Source organism: Bufo bufo, chromosome 8 (assembly GCF_905171765.1).
Source record: "Bufo bufo chromosome 8, aBufBuf1.1, whole genome shotgun sequence".
Lineage (NCBI taxonomy): Eukaryota > Metazoa > Chordata > Amphibia > Anura > Bufonidae > Bufo > Bufo bufo.
The window spans coordinates 116,496,379-116,523,765 of record NC_053396.1 but is presented as its reverse complement, the minus strand read 5'-3'; the positions used below and the strand labels follow the sequence as shown (position 1 = coordinate 116,523,765).

Here is a 27,387-nt window from a genome sequence, read left to right as displayed (position 1 = left end):
TGCCCCAAACTTAGAGCCGCCCAATTTTCAGAAAATCTTGGACTTCCTCCAGCAGGGACTCGATTTAGGTCTTAGACCTTCCACCTTGAAGGTAGAGATCTCGGCCCTGACTTGTTTTTTTGATCAAGATCTAGCCAATCATCGCTGGATCAGAAGATTTATGAAGGCAGCTTCTCGGCTACGCCCCTCTCTAAAATCCCGGATCCCCAACTGGGACCTCAATACGGTGCTCACAGGCCTAACACTTGCCCCGTTTGAACCCCTGTCAAGCTGTTCCACCAAACATCTATCTCTAAAGACCGCGTTCTTGGTGGCCTTCACGTCCGCAAGAAGGCTAGGCGAGATTCAAGCTCTATCGATACAAGTACCCTATCTCCGTATCACCGACGATAGAATTATTCTTAAGTTAGATCCCGGTTTTCTGCCTAAAGTAGTATCCGATTTCCACCAGATACTACTTCCTTTTGTGGTAACCCCTCTAATGATAGAGAATCTAGTTTTCACTCACTAGATGTAAGACGCTCAGTCTTACAGTATCTTGAAGTTTCAAAAGGATTCCGTAAATCCAACAACCTGTTTGTCTTATTCTCAGCTAAGAATAAGGGTCTAAAAGCTTCCAGGTCCTCCCTAGCACGATGGATTAAGGATTCCATTTCTATCTCTTATGAGACCCAAGGCCTTCCTTGCCCCTCAAATCTAAGAGCTCATTCTACCCGAGCTATGTCCTCCTCCCAGGCCGAGCGGGCCGGAGCTTCTCTTGAGGATATCTGTAAAGCTGCTACTTGGCCCAACATTCACACCTTTACAAAACACTATAGGCTAGACCTATCTAGTTCAGACTTGTCTTTTGGACGTAAAGTCCTTCAGGCGGTCGTCCCCCTCTAAGTTATAATTTTTTATATCTCCTAGTAGCCGTCGTGGTGACGAGGTGGAAAGCCGGAATTAGACTTACCGGTAATTCAGTTTCCACGAGATCACCACGACGGCACATATATTCCCTACCCTTTATTTAGTCTTAGCTGGGAGGTTATGAAGTAATACCCTCTCGATTTATTTTATTTGTGTTCTCACCACCTATTTTCTGTCTCTGTAATTTTGGACACACTGGTGTTGGTGGTGGGAGGGGGGGGGGATTTAAACACTCTCTCTGTTCCTGCCCCTACAGAGGTCAGGGGTCAATCTCCTAGTAGCCGTCGTGGTGATCTCGTGGAAACTGAATTACCGGTAAGTCTAATTCCGGCTTTTTATTTCATTTGCAGACGAATTCAATAAGTATTATGCATTTTTGTACTTCCCGCCTTTTATGAAAATTAACATAGAAGAGTCATACAGTCCTGATCAAAAGTTTAGGACCACTTGAAAAATGGCAAAAAATCATATTTTACATTTTTGGATTTTAACAAGGTTCCAAGTAGAGCTTCAACATGCAACAAGAAGAAATGAGAGTGAGACAAAACATTTTTTGAGCATTCAATTAATTGAAAATAACGATTAAACTGAAGCAGGCTGTTTTTCAGCTGATCCAAATTTTAGGACCACATGCCTTTAAAAGGCCAAATCTGTGCAAAGATGTGGATTCATTGTCATTTTCTGTCAGGTAGTCACACGTTGTGATGGCAAAGGCAAAAAAACTCTCCCTTTTTGAACGTGGTCGGGTCGTTGAACTGCATAAGCAGGGTCTCTCACAGCGCACCATCGCTGCTGAGGTGGGACGCAGTAAGACAGTCATTTGGAATTTCTTAAATGATCCTGAGGGTTATGGAACAAAAAAGTCAAGTGGAAGACCCAAAAAAAATTTCATCAGCACTGAGCCGGAGGATCCAATTGGCTGTCCGTCAAGACACTGGACGATCCTCGACCCAAATTAAGGCCCTTACTGGTGCTGACTGCAGCCCCATAACCATCAGACGGCATCTGAGACTGAAGGGCTTCAAAAACAAAAAACGTCTTCAAAGACCTCGTCTCCTTGAACGCCACAGAACTGCTCGTTTGGACTTTGCAAGAGAGCACCAAACATGGGACATTCAAAGGTGGAAGAACGTTTTATTCTCTGATGAGAACAAATGTAACCTTGATGGTCCTGATGGTTTCCAACGTTACTGGCATGACAAGCAGATCCCACCTAAGATTAAAATTCTAAATTGAGTTTCAGTTCTGCAGTTATATCAATGGTTGTCCGTGCCGTTCTGCAGTTATATCAATGGCTGTCCGTGCACGCACACGGACGCCATCCGTGTGTTGCGGATCCGCAATTTGCGGACCGCAAAACACACAACGGTCATGTGCATGAGGCCTAAGGCTGGGTTTACACTGCATTTAGCACTCCACTCGGCTTTTTGTTGGGGGTGTATGTCTGAAAGCCTGAAAATGGTATTCAAACTTAGGGCTCATGCACACGACTGTATGTATTTTGCAGTCCGCAAAAAATACGGATGACGTCTGTGTGCATTCCGTATTTTGTGGAACAGAACAGCTGGCCCCTAATAGAACAGTACTATCCTTGTCCGTTATGCGGACAATAACAAGACACGTTCTATTTTTTTGCTGAACGGACATGTGGAAACGAAATGCACATGAGCAACTTCCGTTTTTTTTTGCGGACCCATTGAAATGAATGGTTCTGCATATGGTCCAAAAAAAACAAAACTGATTGGACACGGAAAGAAAATACGTTTCCGTGCATGAGCCCTAATACGGAGATAGAAACATTTGCTTCAATGAGGCAAATGGAGTCCAAAGGTTCATCTTCAGACTATGATCTGCTTACTGGCGTTTCCATCTTTTTTTCCAGACAGAATAGTGTAATCTACCACGCTGTTGTGTCCAATAAGAAACAAAAAAACTGAAATGAACGAAGAGCCGGGCAAACAGAGCCCGAAAGTGAACCCTGCTGAAGAGGGCAAGGCAGATTTACTAACAGTGTCACACTTTGCACTGTCTAAGAAACCAAATCACAGTCAGAATGTTTTAAAAATTTCATATTCTGACACATGGACTATTATTAATTTGGAGTATGTTAAATTCTGGTCCAGATTTATGCCAGAATTCTGTCCATTCGCCAAAATTTTTTGTCCGCGTGACAACATTTTGGCCCAGTTTCAGAAGTGTGGTATTGTTGCTACTAACTGAGTAGAGGGGGACAAGACAGGGAAATAGATAAGTAATACCGTCTAACAGCATGCTGCTGATATATTTAGCTCACAGAAGTTTGCTGAATCTGGATCGGAATAAAGCAAAGCCTCAGTACTGTCCTATGGCTATAAACAAGCAATCTTGCATTCACTCACAGCAAGCAAAGATCTTGATAATGCACAACTTAAACATAGTTGTACTAGAACAGGGATGCTCAACCTGTGGCCCTCCAGCTGTTGTAAAACTACAGCTTCCATCATGGCCTCCTGTAGGCTGATAGCTGTAGGCTGCTCGGGCATGCTGGGGGTTATAGTTTTGCAACAGCTGGAGGGCCACAGGTTGGGCATCCCTGTACTAGAAGAATTAAAGAGGACCTGCCCCCTCTCCTGACATGTCTGTTTTAGTAACTACTGGCACTCTCTATGTAATAACAATTCTGACTATCTTGTGCCGTTCCTTATTATCCCTGCTAGAAGTTATGAACAAATTGCTAACAGTTTGCAATGAAGGAGGTCCAGATGGTTCTTACCAATAGGGTAAGTGTCCCTGATTAGTGCTGCCTGTCTCAGATTGCAGGGACACCCCCCCCCCCCCCCCCAAACGGGGAACAGCCATTTGGACTTCCATTGCAGATCGTTTCAATTTCTAGCAGGTATAATAAAAGAATAGCACATCATAGGGTCATTATAATAGATGCTCCAGAATCGTTATTGCAAGAGGGATGCAGATAGTTTTAAGTCCAGATTGACACAGGGAAGTTTGGATAATTAGGAGTGGATCCTAAAGGGAGGAAAACTGGAACGCGCTTTGATTTTTATGGTATTCACAAAAAAACTAAACTGCACTATTAACAGTAAGTATGTAAGTGTTTTATTACCTTCAGGTAAAGCAGGTGGGGTGCCACTTTCCTAAAGAAAAAAATATTTAAGAAGTTACATTGCTTCATTAAGAATACAGTTACAGTTGACTTTTAAAAGGGAACCTGCCCCCATTGTACACTCCTATCAAGCAGAGCAGATTGACGTGCATATACTATATACTTGTACAAAAAGATTCAGTAGAGCTCCTCCTTCATTTTAATACCTGCCAATTCTGGTCTTAGGAGTCCAGTGGTCTTAATAGTGACTGTCAGTTTTCTGAGTAGCACCGCCTATGGACTCCTAAGCCAAGGTTGCCAAGGTCGAGTAAGAATTCAATGACAAAAAATGACAAGCCAAGCTGCTGAGCTCTCCTGCTCTATAATATGCTGCGCCCCCCCCCCCCCCCCAAGCTCGGGCAACATGTACAAGGATGACAGGCTCCCTTGTAAATCCCTTAATCCCTTCCAGCTGTTTTTTTTGACCCAGCACTAGATATAATGGACTGTATCAGTTTTTCAAGGATTGTTCCTTTAACTTGATTCCTATAAATGTGGTCCTAGCATGCAGATGTGTGTGTGTGCGCTTGAGACAATTGAGAAGTTAGGTAGAGAACCCCATTAGTGACAAATGTGAATAAATGGGGAATTAGCCTCTGGCAGCAGTGTATCCCATGTGGAAACAAAGGATTGGGCAAGTTGGAATCTGGTGTCCCCATACACATTACATGGTGGGGTCCGGTGGAGTTCTATTCAATGTGACCAGGCACCAATGTGTTCAAAAAATTACTGTAACATCTGCATGTAACTGTTCAGCGAACACTTGTCTAGCTGACGGCTATCACTCCCGACCCAGCTGAGGATGCAAATGTTCTCAATGGGGGAGAAGGCAAGAAGCCACGGCATGAGACTACAAAAGGATTGGGCAGCTAGAAGCAAATCCCCTTGGAGTGCCCCCCATACACATTAGATCATCAGCGGGTCCAGCCAACATTTATCAAATGTGGATAGCAAACTAAAGGAGTTTTTCAAGGCTTTTATACTGATCGGTGAGGGTCCGACACCGGGGACCCCCCTGATCAGCTGTTTGAGAAGGCACCAGCACTGTGTCCTTCTCTCAGCTTGCCAAGCACAGCGCTGTACATTGTATAGCAGCTGTGCTTGGTATCACGCTCAGCCACATTCACTTCGATGGGGCTGAGCTGCTCCTAGGCCATGATGTGACTGATGATTGTGACGTTACATGGCCTAAGCAAAGTGGCGAGACGGCCAAGGAACTACTGCGAGCACCGATGCCTTCTCCAACAGCCGATTGGCGAGGGTCCTGGGTGTCGGACCCCCACCGATCAGAAACTGACAACTTACCCTGAGGAAAGGTCATCAGTATAAAAGTCTCAGAAAACACCTTTAATTTTTGCTAATTTAACAGCAAAAACCAGAGGTGTCAGCCATTGTCAGACTATTACACATCTGAACACTACCGCATCCATGACGCAGACTTAGCTTGGTTACTCATCCCTCATGAAATAGTGATCAAGTATCTGACGACATTGTTAGGAGGAAATGGAACTTACCGGCTTGACTGGCAGAGGCTTGGTTAACTGCACATTATTGATAAAATGTTGTCCTTTTTCCTCAATTAGAAATCTGCATCTACAGAGACACAAAATGACAAAGCAAAGGTATGTTACATGGTTACATAGACGGTACGTTACCGTATTTTTCCCTTTATAAGACGCTTTTTTTTTTTTGGGGGGGGGGGAAACGGCTGTGCGTCTTATAAAGCGAATAGTAGTGAGCGCTTCCATTATGGAAGCACTCACTAGTATGCATTAGGTGCGGGGAAGAAGCGCTGCAAGCGCTTCTGGTACTCACCCTCCCTGGTCTTCTTTGCTGGCGCCGGCGCTGCACTGTCCTGACCCCGTACAGCGTCAGGACGTTGTGTGCACACTATGACCTGAGGCTGCACGCTGTCAGGTGACAGTGCAGCGCAGGCCGGAGAAGACAGGGGAGATTGACTTCTGCCGGAGATGAAGAGGAACCGCGGCACAGGAGAGGTAAGAGGAGTTTTTTTTTAGTTTATTCTGATCTGAGTTCTGATGGAGGTCAGAAATAAAGGGCTGATCTGAGGTCTGAGGGGGGTCAGAAATAAAGGGCTGATTTGAAGTCTGATGGGGTTCTGACATGGAGGGCTGATATGATGTCCTGATATGGGGGTCTGATGTGATGTCCTTATATTTATGGGGGTCTGATATTAGGATCTGATATGAGGTCTGAAGAAAACTATTTTCTTCTTATTTTCCTCCTCTAAAATCTGGGGTAAGTCTCATCATCGGGCGCGTCTTATAAAGCAAAAAATACAATAAATTCTTGCACTGGAAAAATCGTTGCATTTTACTGGTCCAATCACAAAAACCTACAAGTTCACACCCTCGGCAGGGTGACAACATCGTCTTCCCAGGATTCTGGAGATACCACTTGCTTGTCGTGGCCCCAATAACATTAGGGGGCTACCTACCCAGAGCAGCGCATAAAAGAAAATACAGCCATCATGGACTTCTAGTGAGTAATCACAAAGGGACAAGTCTATTTTCAGTAGATTTTCTTTTTGCTGTGGAAAAGTATATAACAAGACATGGAATTGATCCATGAATTGAACAGAGGAGTATGGGCAGGCAGCGTACCTCCAAGGCACATGGAGGTTTTTCGCTCACATGCCATGTTGCTTCCAGGGGAGAATCTGCTTCCTCAATGTGGCACCACTTGATTGACCTCAGAGTGCCCAATATATTACAATGCACATATACAGCAAAAAGTCAGCTGAAATGGCCTATTTTAGCCAATTGGACCGACCATTATTTGAAAATTATTTGCTGTGGCTGACAGACTACAGAATATGCAAGTGTATGGCATGCTCTGCAAAATGGCAAATGATTGGCCAAATTCTGCTGCTGTTCAGTATGGCTCCCTGGTCAGACAGTTTAGGGCTCATTCACAGAAACGTGCCTGTATTGCGGACTGCAAATGGCAGGTCGACAATATACAGGCACTGGCCATGTGCACTCTGTGCTGCGGACCTGTTGAATTGAATGGAGCCGCGATCTGCAAGATACAGCAAAAGATAGGACATGCCCTTTCTTTTGCAGAGAGGAGGCATGGATCAGAAGACCACGGAAACACTCGGAAGCGATTCCATGGGCTTTCGCGTCTGTGCCTCCGCTATTTGCGGTCCGCAGCATGGCCACAGGCCCCTAACGTTTGGGTGAATGAGCTCTTACTCTGCTATGTTAATCATTTAAGGGGTTATCCAATGTCATAAACAGACCCCCCCATGTGCCGGGCCCCTCACAGGGAATATACTTACCCAGCTCCCGGTGCCGCTCTTGGACCCTGCACCGCCGCTTCTCCCTGTACACGGATGAAAACATCCGGTTTCGGGGGAGGAGCAGCTAATGGCAGGCAGGGACGGGGACAAGCCTCCCTAGTGTCACCCACGATGATAGGGAGGCTTGTCCTTGTCCCCGTCCCCCATTGGCTGCCCCCCCCCCCCAACACCAGATGTTTTCATCCATGTACAGGGAGAAGCAGTGGCCGTTGGGGGACCAGGAGCGGGGTAAGTATATTCCATGTGAGGGGCCTGGCACATGGGCGGGGGGGGGGGGAAAGCGGTTTATGACATAGGATAACCCCTTTAATACAACTAATTCATAGGACAACTAACTGTCCTCTCATGTGCAATGCCAGCTTAAAGGGGTTGTCAAAGTTAACCTAAAATATGCCTATGCCACTACATATCCTAAAATAAAAAACCTCCTCTGCTTCTCCCCGCAGCTCCAGTCCTCCTCTCTGTGTTTGTATAGAAGACAGCAGTGACGTCCAGGTACATGGCAGATAAGCGCTGCAGCCAATTACCGACTTCAGTGTTTTCATGTCTTATAATCCAGAGGACAGTGATTGACTACAGTGGTCATGTGTGCGAAAGAAATAGGTGACTACTGGATTTTTTTTATTCATTTTAAGGGTGCCTGCATGTGCTGCAGATTTTTGTGCAGAAAATCCGCAAAATAATCTGCACCAAAACGAACAAAAACACCACACAAATCTGCACCAATTATTGCAGGGTTTTTGGGGGCCCTTTTTGGTGCAGATTTTCCGTAGATCTCACTCTTCCATTGAAAAGGGTGTAATCCGTGCTGCAGATTTCAAAATCCGCACAATAAGTAAATTTCTGCACCTAAGAAAAATGCATTTGTCTAATCTCCTACTGTCACGGTCCCTCCTGTGACAGATGTCAGGAGATCAAAGTGACTGGCTATACGTGAAGGAATCTAACTAATCCTTGGTTACTTGCTTCAGATGTTGTTATTGCTCATGACCACACCCCTTGTTTCAGGTGTAGCTTAGTGGTCATCACACCTCCCCTATATAGTCTGACCTCACCCTTCTGACTATGTGGTTGATAGCTTCATTTGGATTTTGGAAGAGCTGGTGTGTCGTCCTCTTTGGAGGATGTGCTCGTCCATCTCTTCTGAAGTTAAGTGTCTTGCTCCTTTGTGTCTTGTTGTCCCTCCTCATGTCTGGTGCTACTAGGCCTCAGGGAGACGCTGGTTCCTTCAACTGGGAAGGAGCGGGTTGCCTAAAGCCCAGCCTTTATCTATAGGGCTCCTTAGGTTCTCAGGTTCCGGTGTATGGGCATTCCTACCTTCGGGGTGTGTCCATACAGATAGGAGACAGGGCAAGAAGTAGGGTTATTTAGGAGCTGACCCTTCCCCTTTTCCCTAGCATTGAGGCCTAGTGGCTTTTTCCTTCCCTCCTGTTGTTGGTGTGGTGTTCCCTCTCATACCTCACCCGTGACACCTACACTTTGCAGGTATTTTATTATGCTGCGGTTTTTTCTTTGTGGAAAAACCGTATATAATCTGTATTGTGTGAAGGCATCCTTAGGCCTCTTTCACATGAACGATACCAATTGTGTCAGGGTCCGTTAGGTGAAAAACCACGCTCATGTGCACAGACGCACTGAAATGAATGGGTCAGGATTCAGTGGGGGTGCTATACATTAATTTCACGCATTGCACCCACACGGAAAACTCGCTAAATGCCTTAAGCATTTAGTGGCACGATTTAGGTGAATTCTAACAATCCCTTTGAAAGGGGTTGTCCCATCTTGGCCTTTCGTGGCCAATACGGGAATAACCGCAGTAAGTGTTGGCCTGGGAGGTGAAATTCCGGAACTGTCCAAGAGTTCGGCGCTCCACTGCTTCCATAACTCCCACATATCCATATGATCTTACCCTGGAAACCATCTTGCGTGTAATTCCCATGGGTCATCTTTTACAGTCCAATCTTTCAGTTCCCCGCCACAGAAAAAGCATCTTGTCGTGTCACGTTCACCTGACATAAAGGCAATGATACATTAAAAACCAGCAGTACTACAAGAAGAAATGTCTACACCAGTAAAGTTATAACATGCAATGGTAGAAACTTCTTCAAATCTGAGGTTGCTACTTCAAATGCCATATTAAACAGTAATGTATGGTGGCATTTTCAGCTACCATTAAAGGGGGTTATCCTGGAAAAGGTAATGGCTTATCCTCAGGATAGGTCATCATTATCACATCAGCGGGGATCCAAGTCCCGGCACCCCCACCGATCAGCTGTTTCAGGAAGCCGCTGCACTCACCGGGGCTCTGCTGAGCGATGCATGCTCCCTGCAGCTTTCCAAAGATAGTGCCGTACATCATATAGTGGCAGTGCTTAGTACTGCAGCTCAGCCCCATTGACTAACATGGGGCTGAGCAGCAACTAGGCCATCTGAACCAATGTACAGTGATGTCACTGGCCAAGAAAGTGGATGCGGCACTCAAGGCCTCTTCTAACAGCTGCTCGGCGGGGGGCCAGGTAGTAGCACCGCTGCAGATCTGATACTGATGACCTATCCTGAGGATAAGTCATAAATATCTTTTCCTGGAAAACCCCTTTAATTCTCTTATATTTGGGGGCTGATCATAGAAAACAATTGGTGTTCATGTGATCACCAATCGCTATAGCACTTATACTCAAAAATTAGTAAAGTTGCGTTGAAATATACACTAGCAATAGAGAGAAGATGGACACCAGTGGATAATAATTCTCTCCACAACTAAAAACACCGGGCAGCACCAGAAAACTTAACCTATAGGACCATGCCACCAACCCTGGCGACCTGCAGAATTCAGACTGGTCAAACTGAATATTTCGAGCGGCTGCAGAGAAGTTCTGCAAGTGTTTAAGCTACTGCCATTTATACCTACTTCCGAAAACTTCACAAAAGTAGAGATTTACTAAAAGGACATCCAATATTATGGACATTCAAATCACAGAGGTTTATTGGAGAAACTAATCAATTATTGGATTCACTGACTTACTCCTGTGGCATCCACAAGTGGTGGTAATAAGGCTAGTTTCACACGGGTGCTCTTAGATCCAGCAGGCTGTTCTGGCAGGGAAAACTCTGCCTCATCTCTCTGCATTTCGGCATTGCCAGAAGCTACCGCATTGCTGTCTGGCCACCTTCACTATAATAGAGACCTGGTGGAGATCCGGCAGCAACCTGTCGGGCGTCAGGTAGTGTCCAGCAATGCCGGATCCAGACATCTCCAGCTGGCTGCTCCCTGCCAGAGATGTCTAACACTAGTGTGAAACTAGCCTAAGCCTTTGAATTCATACAGATCTGTGGTAATGTATGTATGTATGTATGTATGTATGTATATATACATATATACATACATACACACACACACACACATATATATTATGGGGACTGAAGCCTCCACACACAAACAAAAATAGGATTATTGCTGATGAGTTCCACTGGGGACAGAAGGCTATGTGACTACAATCAATGTATAGCACCAAAGACTAGGCTAAGAGAATAAGGTACACGTAAAGTACACAACAGTCTTCTCACCAGTACTACAGAATCCTGCTCTGGCAAGCATCTCCTTGTTAACGGCAGAAGGCCAATTAGCATAACTCTCAATCCGAGCCTTTAGGTGACTCATAGAGGGATTTTCCGGAACTTCAGAACCTCTTCTTCTACTGTTAAACATACTGCTCGACTCAACTGCTACATTCCCGACATCTCGACCCAAAACGAACAAGCAGTCTGGAAAATGTTTGCGATGCTCTGTCCATGCCACATCACTGGGCTCCCAGTTCATCAGCTTTCCTCCACAGCAGAAACATTTCACCTGGTCATCGATGCCTGTGTAGAAGAGACCAGCGCTGGTCAGCTCCTTTGGCGTCTGGCGCACATAGCTTGGCCAGTTTTGAAAGGTCTTAAGTCGTGCTTCTTCACTACACATATTTAAACATCGAGGGAATTTTGGTACTGATTCATCAACTATTCTTCCAGTCCTCAACAAGTAATCAGTGTGGATATCGGAGTTGGAGGTCTGACCCAGGTCAAAGCTCGCACAGTTATTTAGTAGGGGAGGACCGGCGCTCTGACTCGCAGGAGCTTGGGTTTGTATGCTTTCACTTCTCGAGTTAAATGCATTAATGAATTTACAATTAGGGCTGATTTTCCGATGCTTGCCAATCGCTGTGTCTCCATGTTGCCAGCCCTCTACGACAGCCTTACAGCTGAAGCACTCCACTCTGTCGTCAGTCCCAGTGTAATAGAAGCCAGCACGGGCCAGGGCTGGTGCAGAGATGGGACAGGTGCTTGAAAAATTTGCAAATGACGCCAATCGACTGGGTTCTTCAGAGTAGTCACTGTCCGGTTCCATGTCGTAAGCACCATCTGACACTTTTGGGCAGTTACATGTCATGTCCCCTGGCAAGAACGGTTTATCTACAGCAAGAGAAATACAAGGAGGAATTAGAAGCCAGCAGAAAACCTAACAACGTCTTAGAACCTACATCCTGAAGAAATGGTTTTAAATGGTGCATCAATTACAACGGTTTAGTTAAATTAGATAAGCCAATAATTAACAGGAGAAATATCTGCTGAATTAAATGGGTTCTCCTGAAAACGCCTACTTTCACACTGGCGTTGGACATCTCCGGTAGGCTTTTCCTGAAGGGAGCAGCCGGCTGGAGATGTCTGGATCCAGCATTGCCGAATGCTGCCTGACACATTCACTATAATGGGGACTGGCGGAGATCTGTCCGCAACCCGGCAAACATGCTGAGAATCGGGAGGATGAAAACTGCTGTGTGCAGCGTTTTTTGTCCGGCCGAATCTCTGCATATTTCCTGGGTCATGGCCGGATCTCCGCTGGTCCCCTTTATAGTGATGGGGCCGGAAGCTTCCATCAATGCTGGAAAGCAGGGAAAAGCCTGCCGAATCTAAAAGCGCTAGTGTGAAACTAGCCTTGGGGCCCTTGTACACGGGCCGAGGATCAGACCAATTATCGGAAAGGAATGTGCGCTCACAATAATTGGCCCCTGAAAACGTGCCATGGATCACCCGACAAACAAGCTAACGTTCATTTTCATGCAGCGGCAAAAATCCGTCTTTGTTGGCAGCGCATCACCCTGGGTGTAAACTGAGAATGTGTTTCCAGCAGCCAATGAATCTGTATGGGGATGTAAGACCATAAGTAAAGGTGGATTTATACGGACTGAACATCAGGAAGTTGGGAAGTTCCTATGAACGCTCATTCCTGATAATCTGCCCATCTAAAAGGTGCTTCAGATCACCGGAAGAATGACCGAAACGGGTGAAATGATTAGAGAAGCGGAGACCTCAATCACAGTTACCGGGCAGCAGGTCATAATGTCTAAACTGCACTCTGCTACCCAGGAGCAATTATTTTGTATGGGGACAAGCAGCAGCCATTGCTCATCCTCTCACTGTGGAGGTTATCGCTGCATGTACATGCAATGCTTTACCTCCACTTAATGAGCAGCCGACTGTCGGGAAGGAACGCTCCTTGGAGCGTGTAAATGTGTCTTTGGGACCGTTCATGCACACACATCACCAATCATGACTGTATGTAAATGATCAGGAATGAACATCCTCATTCCCGTTCATGGCTCAATCTATCGACTCATGTAAAAGGGGCCCTTACATTATGACATGTTGCATTCATGTTGCAGTTGCAACGCGGCCGTACGAGCCACAGTGGGCTCTCATCAAATTAATTAGGACTGCAATGTGTAGTTGGTCTGCACCTGCAATACTGCGCAGCCATTTACAAGACAGACCGGGTAAACAGTGCAGACCCCAATTAGTTTGATTAGAGCCACGTCGCAACCACAACACGTCGGCCGTCTCAACAATCAACTGATTGCAGTCGGCTTGGCTTCATTAAAGAGGACCTGTCACCACTCCTGACATGCCTGTTTTAATAGCTTCATGCATTCCCCATGTAATAACAATTCTGGAGCATCTATTCTTATGGCTCCATGATGTGCCATTCCTTTATTATTTCTACTAGAAGGTATGAATTGCTAGCAGTCTGCAGTAAGGGTACAGAGGGGTGGTAACAAGTTGGGGGGGGTGTCCCTGCAGTCTGAAATGGCAGCACTGACTTGATAGAGCGAGACTGTACAGGGACACACCCCAACTGGTTACCTCCCCTCTGTACCCTTACTGCAGACTGCTAGCAATTCATTGATACCTTCTGAAAGCTTTTATTACCTACTGAGTGAAGCGCTCTCCTGACGTCCGAAAAGGACTCAAACCAAGCCGATACTAGAAGTTTGGTGCCAGGGGTACCAAGTGGGACGTTGAGATTCCTATCAGTTTGGGGGCTCATCCGGGATCGAGAAGGTCATCCTCAGGTTCGGTAAGAAAGGCATCTGTTATTGTCCTCTGGCCGATCCGAGAACCACGTCTCAATCTAGTAAGTAGAACCTACAACTTCTAGTATAATTACTGTATCAGGGATACAGGGAACAGACTCCGGGAGTCTGGGGGAGTGACCCGGGGACTCCGGGAGTCCGCCGTGAGGATCACTCAGAGAAAATATAGTGCGCACTAGATAATATTGTCTCAGGGAGACAAGGATGGAGCTTGGTTTGACTCTTAAAGTTGTTTTAAAGTATAAGAATATTAGAGTTGAGATAAGGATACTGATGTCCGGGTGGTAAGTGTACGGACTGAAGTTCACTATTTGCATAGAGTTTTTAAGGACATTGCATTGTTGTTTTACTGTGTTGCGGAGGTCTGCAAATTATATGTTTGATGAAACTCTCTGATATTTTGTGATCAGACCTGAGTCCTTTGGTTCAGTACAGCCAGTCCTAGGAAAGTACCATCATTAAAATATCAGACGAAATGGGGGCACAAGGGTCTAAAACAAATTATCCCAAACCTGAGATGGGAGAAACATGCAAAGTTTATGTTGCACGGTGTAGTCCCACAAATTACTTCCTAGTTAACCCATGGGTGGATAATTTAGCTGGATGGACTGAGTTCATGCAAGCTGCTAGCCCCTTTTCCCAGGGACGGCGATAATAACCCGTACTACATGGACATGATAAAGGGTCTTTGTCTGGGAGACAAAGAAGCATGGCCACATTTTGACCATGACCCGTCCTAGGATATGGATTACATGATACAAAGGGGTAGGGAATCCTGCAGAGTAAGTGATGTTATATGTGTAATATTATTATAGAAGAAAAAAAAAAATTGTTCAATAATTTTCTTTCCCCAGCAGTGTAATGTGAGAATCCAGCTTTTAACAAGAATTATTATATATGTACAACATTAACTAAGAACACCTGGCATATAAAATGATTTGGGTTTAACAAAATTACTGTATGATTATAACATGTATATTGTCTTCTTATAAGAGTTGATTAATCACAAGAGTAAAGATCAGAAAACATTGGAAAACAACACAACAGCGAGATATACTATCAGCAATTCTGGGTGTGGTGTGGCTATCTGTTTCCAGGAAAGCTGTGTTTGTCTGTGCTGCAAGTTTTGGAATGAAACAAGACAATTGTGTGATTAGGTTGGAAGACAAATGATTCAGTGGAATGTGAATAGGTGTGGCTTTGAGTTGTAGTGGTGTTGAAAATGTGAAGACAAATGGATGCTTTTAGCAGAGCTGTGTGTGCGCAATTCAGTTTTTATGTGTAAGGGCGTGGTTATGAGCGGTTTGTGAAAATGAGTACATGAAAATGTATGTGAATGTGTATGGAGTACGATATTTGTTTTCATATAATATGCGCATTGAGAATTTTATTTTATTTTTCTTGGAAGTTTTTGGTTTTTATTGGTGCCAACAGCATTGATCAAGCTGTACATTTTTTTTTTATTCAATGAAAAGTTTTTATGGGCCTTTTGTGTGTTTATGTCTGTATTGTCAGATCTGTTGGTTTCAATGTTTGAAGTTATGTGTTACATGTTAAGTGTTGTGCTAAACATCAGAGCTCTGTTCTCATGGGCAGCTGGGACACTAATGACAGACAGAAGGTGGACCACAGCGTCCGACTAAAAGGGGTGGACTTAGATGACAGAGTAGGATTCATGGTAGATAGCAGTGCAACCTCAAGTGTGTTAAGTAAAGATTTGTTCATTAAGCTTGACTTACAAGTGTCAGCCAAAAATCAGGGCATAAGAGTACACTCAGATCTCATTCCAATCTCTACACCAGTGCCACTGATTCTTGCAAACATACAGGACCACCCAGAACTTAACAACATTAACCCTGCATTATGGTCTTCAAATGAATATGACACAGGATTCATAGATTGCACACCTTACAAAGCTACTGTAAAAGCAGGTGTCATTTCAGTGTTCCAGAAAAAATACCTACTGCCAAAAGAGAAACTCGATGGACTTGATAAAAGAATTCCTACAAAAAGGGAATCCTGGAAGAGGTGATTTCACCCTACAGCACGCCTGTAAATCCAGTGACAAAGGCAGGTGGTACTACCCGCTTTGTATAGGATTTAAGGGCCATCAACAACATCATTGTGCCTAACCCCCTATTGTACCTGACATCACTCAATTACTATCTGCCATTCCAGCAGACGCTGTTTGGTTCAGTGTGATAGATCTGAAAAATGCATTCTTTTCTATCCCAGTTGACAAGAAGATCAGACTAATTTTTGCTTTTTCCTTTGACAGACGTCAACTGACTTGGGGCAGAATGCCCCAGGGATGTGCTGATTCACCTGTAGTGTACAGCATAGTCCTCCAAGCCACGTTAGAACCATGGTACCCCCCCCCCCCCAAGGTTCCGTGTTGTTGCAATACGTGGATGATTTACTGTTGTGCAGTATGTCAGTGGAGGCCAACATTGAGGATGGTATATCACTGTTACAATGGTTGTTTGAATGTGGACACAAAGTGTCATTAGGGAAAATGCAATGGTGTAAACAGCAAGTCGAATACTTGGGGTTTGTCCTCACAAAGGGGGAAAGAAGGATCAGTCCAGGGAGAGTTCAGTCTGTAGCGGGCCTGGTCACCCCGCTCTCCAAGAAGGAAATGCTATCCTTCCTTGGAATGATAAACTACTGCAGACAATGGATCCCAGACTGTTCCTACTATGACAATATCTTGAGGCAGGCAACACTACAGGACAAACCTGATTTAATAAGATGGTCTTCAGAAATGTACAATGCATTTGATTATCTGAAATGTTCATTAATGTCAAGTCCAGGATTGGGCCTCCCTGACTACAAACTGCCCTTCCACATGTTTGCACGACAAAATTGTAAAACCATGGCGGGTGTACTGACAAGAACACGGAGGCAAGTTACGTCCTTGTGTATTTTTCTCAAAGGTAATGCCCACCCCTGTTCAAGGGATGCCGCCATGTCTGTGTTCTCTTGCAGCCTGTGCTATGATGGTAGAGTTGGCAACTCCTTTCACAATGTGACGTTACACCATTTTTGCACACTACATATGATGTTGTAGGCCTACTCAAGGGCATCCACACAACACAGCAGGCAGCTGAGCTTATTGCACTCACTAGAGCATGTATTCTACATGCTGGCAGACCTGTCACCATCTATACTGATAGTAGATAAGCACATGGGGTAGTGTGGGACCATGGTATGATTTGACAGAGGAGAGGTTTCACGGCAGCAGATGGTAAGGATCATGTCTCACAGGGCAATGCGCTGGCAGATAAGGTGGCGAAACGAGTGGCCAAATGCAACCCCACAGGTCCATGTAACCATTGGGAGATGCCATGTTTGGCACCTCCAACCCCTGAGATGTCACAAATGCTTACTGATCTTCAAAGATATGCCACTGAACAGTAAGACTGGTGTTATCCGGATTGCAGAAAAATCCTAAGACAGGATTAGTCTGCAAAGAGGGGTAGGATATAACAGCATTGAGATACTCATGGGAAGGCCTTTCACCACCCCCTGGGCAAGACGCCCAACAATAGTGCAGGAAGGAGACCTTGATATAATAAGGGAAGAAAATGTCACCAAATTGATACAGGTACTTAATAAAACTGAGGAAAAAGTTGCTTGTAAGTCTCCATCTCTTCTACAGGAATCCACCCACCCACCCATACAGGGTAGGGGATGAGGTAGTGATCAAAACACTGAAGAAAGGAAAATCCCAAGGTGACTTCGCATATGGGCCACCCACTACCGTGGTTGCAGTGACCAGAACAGCTGTGCTGACTGAACAGTCTCCAACTTGGATCCACGCCACCCAAGTAAAGCTTGTGAGAGCAAGAGAGGAGGCAGGAACGGAGGCAGACAGCCTTGGCCTTGAAGAAGGACAAGAGGTACTAACGGGGGAAGACAGCCCTGACCTCCAACAAGGCCCAGAGGTACTAATGGGGGCAGACAGCCCTGACCTCCAACATGATGAGCTCCTCACTCTTTTCTGGAAAATGGTTGAATGTACTGACTAAGATTGCTTCAATAATCTTGTTGATTTTACCAATTAGCAGTATGGGAGAAGTAGCCGCAACTAGCAAGGGCGGCGTCATCACCTTTTGGTATAATTTATCTAACACTCACGTAGCTACCTACACCTTTTGTCTTTGTGATATATTGAAAACATGTTCATATTATAACTACTGTTCCAACAACTATGTAAAAGGACAGGCCTATACACTCACCTAAAGAATTATTAGGAACACCTGTTCTATTTCTCATTAATGCAATTATCTAGTCAACAAATCACATGGCAGTTGCTTCAATGCATTTAGGGGTGTGGTCCTGGTCAAGACAATCTCCTGAACTCCGAAAAGAATGTCAGAATGGGAAAGAAAGGTGATTTAAGAAATTTTGAGCGTGGCATGGTTGTTGGTGCCAGATGGGCCGGTCTGAGTATTTCACAATCTGCTCAGTTACTGGGATTTTCACGCACAACCATTTCTAGGGTTTACAAAGAATGGTGTGAAAAGGGAAAAACATTCAGTATGCGGCAGTCCTGTGGGCAAAAATGCCTTGTGGATCGTTACAACGGAGGTATGCAGCAAAGCATTTGTGAAGCCACAACACGCACAACCTTGAGGCGGATGGGCTACAACAGCAGAAGACCCCACCGGGTACCACTCATCTCCACTACAAATAGGAAAAAGAGGCTACAATTTGCACGAGCTCACCAAAATTGGACTGTTGAAACCTGTTACCACTGTGCAGGCTGGTGGTGGTGGTGTAATGGTGTGGGGGATGTTTTCTGGGCACACTTTAGGCCCCTTAGTGCCAATTGGGCATCGTTTAAATGCCACGGGCTACCTGAGCATTGTTTCTGACCATATCCATCCCTTCATGACCACCATGTACCCATCCTCTGATGGCTACTTCCAGCAGGATAATGCACCATGTCACAAAGCTCGAATCATTTCAAATTGGTTTCTTGAACATGACAATGAGTTCACTGTACTAAAATGGCCCCCACAGTCACCAGATCTCAACCCAATAGAGCATCTTTGGGATGTGGTGGAACGGGAGCTTCGTGCCCTGGATGTGCATCTCTCAAATCTCCATCAACTGCAAGATGCTATCCTATCAATATGGGCCAACATTTCTAAAGAATGCTATCAGCACCTTGTTGAATCAATGCCACGTAGAATTAAGGCAGTTCTGAAGGCAAAAGGGGGTCCAACACCGTATTAGTATGGTGTTCCTAATAATTCTTTAGGTGAGTGTATATGTGTAACAGACTCATACTGGGGAAAAGGTTGTGAATATTGGGGATCAGTGGGATGGAATACAGGGACAGAATGGGGATATAAACCAAAAAGCGCCCTCGAAAGGAGGGATAAAAATTTGAAGTCCCTTTTGACTAGAATGACACTCCTTGAGAGAGGGACGTGTTATGTGGACACCTCCTCATTGAATTATTGCAAAAAAAAGGTCAGCGGAAATGAAAATTGTATTGACAATAGAAAACCCTGGTAAATATGATGAAGGAGATTATGTATTGGGATGGTACTTCCATAAAATGTGGGGAGCTGCGACTTCCCGGGTAACACAAATGTTCAGACTTAGAGATATGTATAAGTCTAAGGAATACCAACCCATCACAGGTGTCCCCAAAAACCCACTAGCCCCACATATAGTTTCTCTAAAAAACCTAAGGGCCATATCTGATCCCACATATGAGGATACTTTGGCCATGGAGACGGGTTTTTCTGATGCTAATTTGTGGCTGGAGTGGATGAAGTATAGTGCAGCCTCTGTGAATAAAAGTAACTGTTACATATGCGGTCCTGCCAAGCCACACCTAGGTACCGTACCCCTAGTGTTACCAGAAAGTGTTGAAGAATGTTTTTTGAAGCTTTTTGTTAATATGTCTTATAACCACAGTGTATGTACAGAATGGAAATCAAAATACCCTCTATTGTTAAAAAATCCTCGCCCAGGGGCAGGTATCCAGGTATATCCAGGTAACTACACGTTACAAAGGGAGTACACATGGGAGGAATGTACAGAATTTCACCAAAGGTTATTGTCACAAATACAGCAATCTGAACATATCCCTCACTCAGAACCAAATATACTCCATAGGAGATGTGTACTGGATCTGTGGAGATGGAAAAATAAGATCCAGATTGGAAGGTGCCTGGAAAGGTGAATGTGCGCTTGCCAAAGTTATAATGAACATGCACATTTTTACTGAATCAGATATAATAGAAAAAGGGGTGCTAAAGATAAACAAAAGAAGCAGCCCCCTTTCAAGCATTGATCCCCATGTGTATATAGATGCAATAGGTGTTCCAAGAGGGGTCCCAGATGAGTTCAAAGCTAGAGATCAAGTAGCCGCCGGATTTGAATCAATATTTCCCATCATTACTGTGAATAAAAATGTGGATTGGATAAATTACAAAGGTTTGTAAACTATACCAGAGATGCATTACAAGGGGTAGCAGAAGAACTACAAACAGACTCAATCATGACATTCCAGAATCTAATGGTGTTGGACATGATTCTTGCAGAGAAGTGTGGAGTGTGCCGAGTATTGACTGATCCAACCTCCTGTTGCACATACATACCAAATAATACTGGTCCCACTGGTAAGGTCACAATAGCTATAAAAAAAAGCTTGAAGATCTGTCAATAGAACTGAAAAAGAACTCAGGTATAAATAATCCATGGGATCAATACGTTGGGTGGTTCACAAGTTGGAAACAAGGTCTCATGCAACTAGGGATTGTCATACTAATAGTAATTGTAGTAATAGGTGTAGTAGCATTATGTGTTATTCCTTGTGTGAGACGAATGCTAGAAAAAGGGCTCTCTAATATGTCATTTTATCAGACTACTCTACCCCAGGAGGATCGAAGCCCAGATGGGTATAAGAATTACCTAATATCATATAGAGAGAAAAAAGGACAAGAAAGGAAAGAACCATGTAGTGTGATCCACTAAAGGTTCTAAGAGGGGATTTGAAAGGAATCCATGTTTTTTTTAATGTCAAAACCAATTCTGCTTTTTGCTGAAGTTTCATTTCTCTGTTAGAAACTAACTCTGATTGCTTGCTGTTAAGTTTCTTTTCTCTGTAACCCTGAATTTTATCTCTTTGGCACTACTCCCGGACAATATTCCTAATATGGAAGTTCCGTTTTTGTTTCTCATTTTCTGTCTGTAGAATAGAACGTGTAAGGGTCCATTCACACGTCCGTTTTTTCAGGACCAGATCTGGACCCATTCATTTTCAATGGGTCCTGGAAAAAAAAAATCGGACAGCACAATGTGTGCTGTCCGTTTCCGTTGTTCCGTTCCGCATGTCCGAAAAAATATAAAACATGTCCTATTCTTTTCCGCAAAAATCGGATCCTGGACCAATACAAAGTCAATGGATCCGCAAAAAACGGAAGACATTCGTATGTCATTACGTATGTCATTCGTTTTATGCGGATTCCGTTCCTGGAAATTAGGCTTCCTCCCCAGTGTTAAATGTGACCAGTGCGGCTCCCCTCCCTCTATATTCATTGGTGGCCAGTGCGGCAGTGCGGATTCCCAGTAAGTTTTCTACAGATCAGATTTTTCACTTCGTGAAAAACTCAGATCCGACAGTATATTCTAACACAGAGGCGTTCCCATGGTGATGGGGACGCTTCTAGTTAGAATATACTGAGAACGGTGTACATGACTGCCCCCTGCTGCCTGGCAGCACCCGATCTCTTACAGGGGGCTGTGATCTGCACAATTAACCCCTCAGGTGCTGCGCCTGAGGGGTTAATTGTGCATATCATAGCCCCCTATAAGAGATCAGGGGCTGCCAGGCAGCAGGGGGCAGACCCCCCTCCCTCCACAGTATTAAATGTGACCAGTGCGGCCTCACCTCTCCCCCCCCCCCCCCCCCCCCCATCATTGGTGGCCAGTGCGGATTACCAGTATTAATAAATGTGCCCAGTGCGGCCTCACCTCTCCCCCCCCCCATCATTGGTGGCCAGTGCAGATTCCCAGTATTAATAAATGTGCCCAGTGCGGCCTCACCTCTTTCCCCCCCCCCATCATTGGTGGCAGCGGAGAGTTCCGATCGGTTGGTTACTTAGCAATAAATACAAGCATTATACTTACCTGCGACTGCGAGCTGCGATGTGTGTCCGGCCGGGAGCTCCTCCTACTGGTAAGTGAAAGGTCTGTGCGGCGCATTGCTTTTAGCACAGACCTGTCACTTACCAGTAGGAGGAGCTCCCGGCCGGACACACATCGCAGCTCGCAATCGCAGGTAAGTATAATGCTTGTATTTATTGCTAAGTAACAATGGCAGCCAAGACTGCAATAGCGTCTTGGCTGCCATGGTAACCGATCGGAGCCCCAGCGATTAAACTGGGACTCCGATCGGAACTGTCCGCTGCCACCAATGATGGGGGGGGGGATAAAGAGGTGAGGCCGCACTGGTCACATCCGCACTGGCCACCAATGATGGGGGGGGGGGGGGGGGAAGAGGTGAGGCCGCACTGGTCACATCCGCACTGGCCACCAATGATGGGGGGGGGGGGGGGGGGGGAAGAGGTGAGGCTGCACTGGTCACATCCGCACTGGCCACCAATGAATATAGAGGGGGGGGCCGCACTAGTCCCATTTAATACAGGGGAGGGAGGGGGTCTGCCCCCTCCTGCCTGGCAGCACCTGATCTCTCACAGGGGGCTATGATTCGCACAATAATTGTGCGGATCACAGCCCCCTGTAAGAGTCGGGTGCTGCCAGGCAGCAGGGGGCAGTCATGTACACAGTTCTCAGTATATTCTAACTAGAAGCGTTCCCATCACCATGGGAACGCCTCTGTGTTAGATTATACTGTCGGATTTGAGTTTTCACATGTTTCCGTTTTTAGCGGATCCGCAAAAAACGGATGACATACGGAAACATTTTCAGGAACGGATCCGCAAAAAACGGACAGAAAATCGGATTATAGAAAAATACTGACGTGTGAATGTAGCCTTAATATGATAGGTTGAATACATAACTTACGATGATATGCTAATAAAGGGGGTAAAACCCCTCTATATAACCTGTGTGCATTAAAAATAAACCTCAGAGTGTTCATTCAGTACACCATTGTTGTGTCTTTTATTCCCTAATGAGTGAAGCGCTCTCCTGACGTCAGAACAAGACTCAAACCAAGCCGATACTAGAAGTTTGGTGCCAGGGGTACCAAGTGGGACGTTGAGATTCCTATCACCTTCTAGTAGAAATAATAAAAGAATGACACAACATAGAGCCATAAGAATAGATGTTCCGGAATTGTTATTACATGGGGAATGCATGAAGCTATTAAAACAGACATGTCAGGAGTGGTGACAGGTCCTCTTTAACTCCTAGCAATCAGCTGGAGGAAAAATGAATGGGCGTAGAAGTAATATATGTGTTTGCCAGAGCAGTGGGTCCCTCTCAGTCATCCATGTCCTCAGGACACAGAGGTGGAGAATAATGTTCACTTACTTATATATTCAAAGATACTGTAACAATTATAGAAAATAAATACAAATGAAACCATCAAATATCCCAGTGAGAAATGCAAACCTGCTCCCACGCCTGCCTGTAGCATCACGTGCCTGTCATAAGTTCAAGATTTACCGGAGGCAAACCCGCTGCCTACTTTACAAAGAATCAATAGATTAGAGCGATTTTTGTTTGAATTCCTGTATAATCAATGTTCAGAGCAGAAGTCCAGCTTCCAATACAAACGTGGCAGCTTTTATTGAATAGTGCATTAAAAACCAAAAAGGAGGTCCATGTCATGCGTTTCGGATCATAGCATACTGATCCTTACTCATGACAAGGATAGACTACACAGGCTTGGATTTATATAGTGACCCGCTGAGAAAAATCAGGGGACCACAATTAACCTTAGCCACACCTTCATACAAATAAAATACACAATGTTCTTATGTTTCAACAAAAAACTATCCTAAAAACAATGTTGCACAAAGAGTCAATAATGAAGAATCAAGTCATGTCTGCGATTTAATCCCTTAGGAATGCATGAACCCATACGAAAGATCCGAAAGGATTCCCTATTCAGTAATTCCCTTCTGTGGTCCCCTCCTCGAACTGGGGGATTAACTCTTTCAAGTCCCTGAACATGCATCCCTGTAACATCACCTCCATGAACAGCCGCATAGTGTGAACTGACCACAGACACATTTCTCATTCTAGAATGTGGAATGTCCGAAATGTGTCTGCAGATTCCAACTTTGAGGCTGTTAGTGGTGCATCCCACATATTGGAGCTGGCACAGGGAGCATGTGATGCAGTAAACCACAAAATTAGTATTACAATTGATATATTAACGCAGAAACACAAATGCAATAGCACTCTGCAACCAGCACTCTGCCCTGCCTCTATGCTGGATGTTGAATGAGGCATTGGTGTACATTTTGGCCAAAGCGTAATAAGCCACTCACCACGTCAAGGTCACCTCTATGAGTGATCCCTAACACTAGTACCTACCTGTTATGGGCCATGATAGCCACACAAAGTCCAGGGAGCGCAGGCACAGCATGCACGCCAGGCACACTCTGCTTTTAACCCCGTCCGGTGTTGTGACAGCTTTCATCGGATCCAGGGATGCAAGTACCAACATGCATGCTGAGCCCACTATGTACTTCTCCTGGAGCCAAATGGCTACTGGTAGGCGCTGTAAAAGTAGACTCAGTTTTATACTGACTTTGGTTTTAAAGTTAGTATAAAACTGAGTCTACTTTTACAGCGCAGTAACCATTTGGCTCCAGGAGAAGTACATAGTGGGCTCAGCATGCATGTTGGTACTTGCATCCCTGGATCCGATGAAAGCTGTCACGGCACCGGACGGGGTTAAAAGCAGAGTGTGCCTGGCGTGCATGCTGTGCCTGCGCTCCCTGGACTTTGTGTGGCTATCATGGCCCATAAACAGGCAGGAACTAGTGTTAGGGACCACTCAGAGGCGACCTTGACGTGGTGAGTGGCTTATTACGCTTTGGCCAAAATGTACACCAATGCCTCATTCAACATCCAGCATAGAGGCAGGGCAGAGTGCTGGTTGCAGAGTGCTATTGCATTTGTGTTTCTGCGTTTGTATATGTATTTCGCCATAGCGATGTGCACCTGCATACAGGGTTGTGCTGACTGAATCCCCCACAATTGATATATTGCTTTAATTCAAAAGCTTGTTGATTAGCAATATAAACAACGTGACACCCCATTTGGATCACTTTGCAGCACGTACATACCAGATGGCCACATCTGAGGTTGCCCTTATGTCTCAACCCAGTGGGTCGACCCCGCTCTATCAGAGAACAAGAAAGGACTCCCTTTCTGTGCCAGAGTGGGTGCTCGATGAGCTACACATTTAAAGTTGTCCGAGTTATTTTTTTGTTCTTTCTGTGTTCCTAACTAAGCAAATGTAACAGCTTTCCAATTAACTCACTTTATCTGCAGTGGCTGGTTTCTCAGATTTGACTGAGGGTCACATGACCTGTGATGTCAGATTCTCTCCCTGCTCTGATAAAGGTCGTTTACAAGCCTGTAAACGAGACGAGAGTCGCTTCTGCTCTCTCCTAAGATTCTTAACCCCTTCAACTGCACATACTGGCTAGCTGCAGCAGTGACAATTCTGGGCACAGGATCTGACAGACTAGAGATAGCATTGCACAAGAAGGTAGGGGGAAGATCCTGTGTGTATTAGCAGTGTCATTATACAGCTGGGACTTATAGTTCTACACTTACAAGTTGCTGTTGATTCTCTCAGCACTCAGGGCAGCTCTTGTATCCACTCCCTTAGCAGTGCATTGTACAGCTGGGACTTGTAGTCCTACACATACAACAAGCTGCTGAGTCTCCCAGCAGGCAGACATGTCACTCAGGGCAGCTCTTGTATCCACTCCCTTAGCAGTGCATTGTACAGCTGGGACTTGTAGTCCTACACATACAACAAGCTGCTGAGTCTCCCAGCAGGCAGACATGTCACTCAGGGCAGCTCTTGTATTCACTCCCTTAGCAGAGCAGGGGGAGGGGCAGAGATTGTTTTTATTGCATTTAAACAAATGGCCAGAAAAGAACCAAGGAAATGAGGAAATAGATATAATTTTTTTTGCATAAAACTTGCTTAGCTTAGTTATATATTGCTGCCCATCAGATTTTCAGTGCTATATAATTTTTTTTCATAACTCAGTCTCAGACAACCCCTTTAACCGCTTGCCGCCACGCTAACGCCGAAAGGCGTCATTTCTGCGGCGCTCCCAGGTCACACTAACGCCAATAGGCGTAATCTCGCGTGAGCCGAGATTTCCTGTGAACGCGCGCACACAGGCGCGCGCGCTCACAGGAACGGAAGGTAAGAGAGTTGATCTCCAGCCTGCCAGCGGCGATCGTTCGCTGGCAGGCTGGAGATGTGTTTTTTTTAACCCCTAACAGGTATATTAGACGCTGTTTTGATAACAGCGTCTAATATACCTGCTACCTGGTCCTCTGGTGGTCCCCTTTGTTTGGATCGACCACCAGAGGACACAGGTAGCTCAGTAAAGTAGCACCAAGCACCACTACACTACACTACACCCCCCCCCGTCACTTATTAACCCCTTATTAGCCCCTGATCACCCCATATAGACTCCCTGATCACCCCCCTGTCATTGATTACCCCCCTGTCATTGATCACCCCCCTGTAAAGCTCCATTCAGACGTCCGCATGATTTTTACGGATCCACTGATAGATGGATCGGATCCGCAAAACGCATCCGGACGTCTGAATGAAGCCTTACAGGGGCATGATCAATGACTGTGGTGATCACCCCATATAGACTCCCTGATCACCCCCCTGTAAAGCTCCATTCAGATGTCCGCATGATTTTTACGGATGCACTGATAGATGGATCGGATCCGCAAAACGCATCCGGACGTCTGAATGAAGCCTTACAGGGGCATGATCAATGACTGTGGTGATCACCCCCCTGTCATTGATTACCCCCCTGTAAAGCTCCATTCAGACGTCTGCATGATTTTTACGGATCCACTGATAGATGGATCGGATCCGCAAAACGCATCCGGACGTCTGAATGAAGCCTTACAGGGGCATGATCAATGACTGTGGTGATCACCCCATATAGACTCCCTGATCACCCCCCTGTCATTGATTACCCCCCTGTAAAGCTCCATTCAGATGTCCGCATGATTTTTACGGATGCACTGATAGATGGATCGGATCCGCAAAACGCATACGGACGTCTGAATGAAGCCTTACACGGGCGTGATCAATGACTGTGGTGATCACCCCATATAGACTCCCTGATCACCCCCCTGTCATTGATCAACCCCCTGTCATTGATCACCCCCCTGTCATTGATCACCCCTCTGTAAGGCTCCATTCAGACATTTTTTTGGCCCAAGTTAGCGGAATTATTATTTTTTTTTTTTCTTAAAAAGTCTCATATTCCACTAACTTGTGTCAAAAAATAAAATCTCACATGAACTCCCCATACCCCTCACGGAAACCAAATGCGTAAAATTTTTTAGACATTTATATTCCAGACTTCTTCTCACGCTTTAGG

General features: G+C 45.2%; 1 protein-coding gene across 2 annotated transcripts in view; it reads right to left on the bottom strand.

The window, feature by feature from the left end:
• The window catches only part of LOC120977195 (X-linked inhibitor of apoptosis), a 49,480-nt gene that overhangs the window by 9,523 nt on the left and 12,570 nt on the right, over positions 1-27,387 (bottom strand). For both annotated transcript variants that reach the window (XM_040405004.1, XM_040405003.1), the window contains exons 2-5: positions 10,938-11,825; positions 9,283-9,382; positions 5,563-5,641; positions 4,010-4,040 (exon numbers count right to left, since the gene is read on the bottom strand). In XM_040405004.1, coding sequence (XP_040260938.1) covers positions 4,010-4,040; positions 5,563-5,641; positions 9,283-9,382; positions 10,938-11,802 — 1,075 coding nt within the window. In that variant the 5' untranslated portion in view covers positions 11,803-11,825. The remainder of the gene's footprint in view (positions 1-4,009; positions 4,041-5,562; positions 5,642-9,282; positions 9,383-10,937; positions 11,826-27,387) is intronic.